Consider the following 5,037-nt stretch of genomic DNA (forward strand, 5'->3'; position numbering starts at 1 on the left):
GTTCCACCAACATATATATAGTATATATATATACTATATATATGTGTGTGTGTAAAGCATGGGTTTGACAAAAACACATTACCTTAAGTGTATATTAAATATAAAGCGTACACATGTATTATTTATGACTCTAAACACAGCACCTGATGTGTTGCTGGGGGGTCAATAAGTAGTAGATATAATATTTATTATAGTTTTGATGGTGATTGTTAATATTAAATGTATCTATTTCTTCCACAAATCAAATGGCAGCTTCACAAGCTCCGGTATAAGATTGCACACCACCCAAGAGCAGCACTCGGCTCTGAGTTATCCAGGATAACTCTCCTTCTGCATCCATATTATGGTCATTTTGTAGATATGAGATCTTTAAGCTCTCCATACTGACCTCTTAAGAGGTGAGTTTCTTCGAATTTCTGAAATGTAACTCTAGAACTCTAGAGTTAGCAAGGCATCTGAAACTTTTTATTTGCCGTATAGACTCTCCTATAGCTCTAATTAGGATGGTAGACCACCTTGGAGGGTGAGGGCCAGGAAAGTGGTTATTTAAGAACACCTTTTAGACTGTAACAAAAGTGTACAGCTTTAAAGCAGATCTGCAGAAATCTGAGGCAGAGCAAGCACTGTGAAGACAAATCAAACTTGGCCACTAAAGAAAAGGAGCAAAACTTCATCATGTAAAGTACATTTTGTACCTCAACTCTAGAAATCACCTTAAATTACAACATCCTGGGTCATCAGTAATTAGTGACACTATTATCTGTACAGATTCTACAAATATATATACAAGCACACACGAGCACCGATATGCAAATGTATACATGTATACACATATATAATATATATTCACATATATACAGGCACATGTATAACTTACATATATTCAAATTTGTTCCATCTGGAGCCAAAGAAATGAGTACTAAATCTCTAAAACAAGGAGTCAAGGAGGTAAGACCTTTGGATTCCCTTGAAGCTGAAGAATTACAAGGAAGCTTGTCAACGCGAGGTGGCGCCCTTGATCTACTAATCCAGCCGAGGCCAATTCATGAGCTGTCAAAAGTCAAGGTCACAAATTGTCTTTTTTCGTCAAGGTCAAGGTTTAAGGCCTTTCCTAGTCCTGTCATTTCAACAAATATCAAAACCTGCCTTTTCAGACACATGCAGACCCAAGAGCAGATTTTAAAATACAACAGCCTGGGCATCACTGATACTAAACAACTGGTTTTCATTTTCCGCAGTGAGCCTGGGAATTTATACTATCTCTTCCTCCTTTCTTCTTTCTCCTTTTCAGGATGCCTAACACTTTAACTCTCTTGAAGCACTTATCTAAATTTTTTAGCATTTTAGTTATGAGGGATTTCTCCTTTCGCTTTAAAAAAATTGTAGTGAAAAAAAGGTTGAATAACAGAAAAGAATGATCCTCAGTCTGTATAGGACAAACCTGCTCCTTTTCTTTCTGTACAGTGCACACTTAGCATAGGAAAATAAAGAGTATTTCCTTCAGATTTCAATGGCAGTGACTATTTTATTATCATAATTAATACTTCTATATCACTATCTACAGATCTAAGGTTCTTTTTAATTATTATTTTTAGTAGAAATGTTTGAAAAGCAGGTGCACAAATACATTTTCACAGTGTGCTGAATGTCTTTATTTACAAGATAGCATTTTATAGTGAATGTGAACAAAATGAATGTGCTGGTTGAAATAATTGCTTGATTAAAATGTGCTGTAAAGATGAATCCCTAAACTTCCTAATGTAATCTTATAACACAATAAACAAGGAAAAAATACTAATCCTTTAATAGATCAAAATATAGAATGTAAACATCTAAATGTTTCGGGGAATGGATTTCTGTTCTGAGTCTTCTAAGAAATCAGAAAGCAAAATTAGTCTTCAGCAAAATGCTTGGTAAATATTTGGTAATACCAATTTAAATGAAACATGAATTCTTTTCAAACCAAAGTTCACCATGTCGGGGTGGACCTCTCAGGAGATCTGATAAAGTGAATTCTATGAAACAGCTGATGCTTTAACTATTTTTTTTAAGTCATTAAATTCTTCGGAAAGTAAATGATATTGAGCAGGAAATATAATCCAAATGCCACAAAATATGCTCGTTATAAGCAATTTAAAATTATTGTCAGAAGGACATTCCCAACCTGGGGTTCCCTTGTAGCCTTAAAGGCTCAGCTGGTTGCATTTACTACCAAGACCAATGATCCTCGGAAAAGCTTTCTCTCCCTTTCTTCCTTCACTGTAAATAGCCCAAGATCATTATTTCAGTACCTTCTTCTCTCTCCCCCCTCTAAACCTATACATAGGGCGTTTTGCAGAATATACAACAATGGTATGAATTTCACTAAGATTTACCTGAGCAGTCACTTAACATGCAAAGGGGATGGCAATGGCGACCCAAGGACAAACAGATGTTTACAACAGCCTCTTGCTTTTGTAACCCAACTTTTGGATTATTACCACATAACACAGTATCCTGAAATAGTATGGTCACATAAATACTTACAAGATTTCAGTAAATGCGTAACTTATCTGAAATTGCGTATTTGGGGGTTGACGTTTGACTCTAGAGTTTGTCATTTAATGGTCTGGTGGGGTTGGCGGAGAACTGGAAGTCTTTACCTTTTCTTAGAATAAAGTTTTAAAAGAGTTGTAGATTCCACCAAGGAGAAAGAGGTCCCCCTTAGGAAAGCAAAATGCCAGTGTCTTTCTCTTTCTCTTTCCCATTCTTCAATTATTATTATTAAGCATTGTGTTCATTATCTGGGCAAAGCAGCGAGTTCTGAAACATTTCTTCAAGTTGCCCTCGTGTTCCACTTTTAATCCATTAACTAGTGGTCTTCAGTTTGTTGATGACTTTTTTCTCTTTGACCCTCCTGTTCTGGAACCAGATTGTAACCTGCCGCTCAGAGAGATTCGTCGTGGCTGATATCCGCCTCCGTTTGTCCTTGGTAATGAATTTGTTTGTAGCATATTCCCGTTCGAGTTCTTTTAATTGCACCTTGGTGTAAGGGACGCGCTTCTTCCTCCCTCGCCTGTAGGAGCTGGCGTCTGAGGGATGAGAGACCACGTCTGGAAGATAGGGAAGAAGGCAAGTTACACAAGGACCAGGACACCCAGGCCAGGGCACGGGCGACAGACAGCTCGAGCTGAGCCACCCGCCTTGCAGCGCTCAACTGCCCTTTGCCATGCATTGCACAGTGCAGCCTTCCGCTGGAGCCTGGAGGGCCGGTGGGGAGGGTGGGTAGTCCTGCCCTGAAATGGAATCGCCTGGGGCTCCAATGACCACCCCAACCGGGCCAGCCTGTCCGCACAGCACACTGGGTTCTCTGGACCGCCTGGCCCAGCGGCCCACGCCTTAGCGCCAGACTCAGGGGACAGCACTTTTATGCCAGACTCCTCTCTGTACACCCCGAGCCCCAACACTTGATGCTTCTACACTGAAGCCAGTTTTTGAGAGAACGAATGCGGGCAATTTGGGCAACCGCTTCCAGGTCAATTTTCCATCCTGAAGTCGATGTCAAGGGCTGGGGAGGGCGGGGCGCAGAGGGAGAAGGGAGCCAGCCAGGGTCCCCCCAAGCGTCTTCCCAGCCATCCCTCACCCAGGGAGAGCCACAGGAGCCGGCCCACCTCGGGGGCAGTGCGGGGCCGCGCCAGCCAGCCGGGGTCGGGCGCCCGGGGCCGCAGCGCTCCCAGCACAGGCCAGGGAGAGGGCAGAGGGGGCGGGAGGGTGACCCGGGAGCGAGCGGCAGAGAAGCTGGAGCAGAGCCGGGGGGCCGGGGTTGCGAAGGGGGCGCCATTTACCGGGCAGAGTGGACTTCCAGAGGTGGGGAGGCTGCGCCTGCTCTTTGGGGCAGTACATTTGGCCGTTCCAGCCGTTGGGCAGCGCCCAGGGCTGGTAGCTTTCCATGGGAAGACCCAGGGGCTCGTGGCGCGACTCGCCGGGGCCCCCGAGGCCGGGCACCACCGGCATATCCAGGTAGCCAGGCACGGGCTGATGGTGGTGGTAGGGCCCGGGCGCGTAGCCCTGGTGGTAGAAGGCGAACTCCTTGGCGCGGGAGCTGAACTCCTCGGCCGCGGGGCCGGCGGTGTCCATGTACTTGTCCGCGAAGGCGGCGGCGGCCGCGGCGGCCGAGGCGGGCTGCGCGCACGACTTGATGGCGTTGGGGTGCGGGCCCATGCGGGCGCACGGGTAGTAGCCGCTGCCGAAATAGCCGTAGGGCAGCGCCGCGGGCCCCGACGAGCTCTGCGCCGCCGCCGAGCAGGGGCTGCACTGCTTGGCGGCCTCGGCGCCCGCCGGGCCCGCCGGGCCGGGCCCTCCCGAGGACGACGCGGCGGCGGCCGCTGCAGCGGCGGCGGCGGCGGCGGCGGCGGCGGCGGCGGCCGACGGGGGCGCCTCCCCGGGCGCGCTGTTGTAGGCGGCCGCGGCGCCGGGCGCCAGGGGCGCCGGATGCGCCATCAGGTTGCGGCACTGGTTGGCTGCGGCCGCCGCCGCCGCCGCGGCCGCCGCCGCCACCGAGAAGTTGCCCCCCGCGGCCGCGGCCGCCGGGTGGGGGAAGCCCCCGCCCCCGGCCCCGGCCGCCGCCGCCGCCGCCGCCGCCGCCGCCGCCGCCGCCGCCCCTTCCATGTTCTTGTTGAGCTCGTCGGCCACCAAGCCACCGCCGTTGTCGTAGAGAAACATGACGGTGGGCTCGATCCAGCGGGGGTGGAGGAGCACGGAGGCTGTCATAGCCCGAGCCGCATGGAGAAGACCCCAGTGGCGCTGTTTTAAAAAGCCCCCAAGAAGTGAAGAGCGCGCGGCGCGGGGCCGGGGCCCGAGCGAGGGGGGCGGATCGCGCCCCGCGGGGTCGCGCCAGGCGGCCGCCCATTGGCCCGCCCCCCCCGCTCCGCCCACGGCGTATGCAAAGCGGGCGGCTCCAGCCCGGGCTCCGCGCCGTGCGCCCGCGGTCCCCGCCGCCGCCCGCGCCGTCCCCAGAGCCCGCGCCAGCGCCCGCCGCGCCGCCGCTCTCCATTCACC

The 5,037-nt window shown here is 50.9% G+C and overlaps 1 protein-coding gene across 2 annotated transcripts; it reads right to left on the reverse strand.

Moving 5' to 3' along the window:
- Positions 1–893: 893 nt before the first annotated feature.
- On the reverse strand, positions 894–4,788 carry HOXA13 (homeobox A13). 2 transcript variants are annotated; one of them, XR_005983535.1, is made up of 3 exons: positions 3,825–4,788; positions 2,527–3,092; positions 894–1,050 (listed from the first exon to the last, which is right to left on the reverse strand). XR_005983535.1 is itself a non-coding variant. In XM_041727930.1 (2 exons), the coding sequence occupies exons 1-2, from the start codon at positions 4,747–4,749 to the stop codon at positions 2,848–2,850; spliced, it is 1,170 nt and encodes a 389-aa protein (XP_041583864.1). In that variant the 5' UTR covers positions 4,750–4,788; the 3' UTR covers positions 894–2,847. The 2 variants fall into 2 exon arrangements, 1 of the variants encoding a protein (XP_041583864.1); XM_041727930.1 differs by having other exon boundaries at positions 894–3,092.
- Between the last annotated feature and the right edge of the window lie 249 nt (positions 4,789–5,037).

The sequence above is a fragment of the Vulpes lagopus genome, chromosome 13, assembly GCF_018345385.1.
Source record: "Vulpes lagopus strain Blue_001 chromosome 13, ASM1834538v1, whole genome shotgun sequence".
Classification (NCBI taxonomy): domain Eukaryota; kingdom Metazoa; phylum Chordata; class Mammalia; order Carnivora; family Canidae; genus Vulpes; species Vulpes lagopus.

What these genes read in the sequence shown, in the direction of transcription:
- HOXA13 (XM_041727930.1), bottom strand. Translation starts at nt 4,749, where the DNA reads ATGACAGCCTCCGTGCTCCTCCACCCCCGCTGGATCGAGCCCACCGTC. An exon ending in CTGGAAGTCCACTCTGCCCG is followed by an intron (nt 3,093 to 3,824) that starts GTAAATGGCGCC and finishes CCTATCTTCCAG; the next exon opens with ACGTGGTCTCTCATCCCTCA.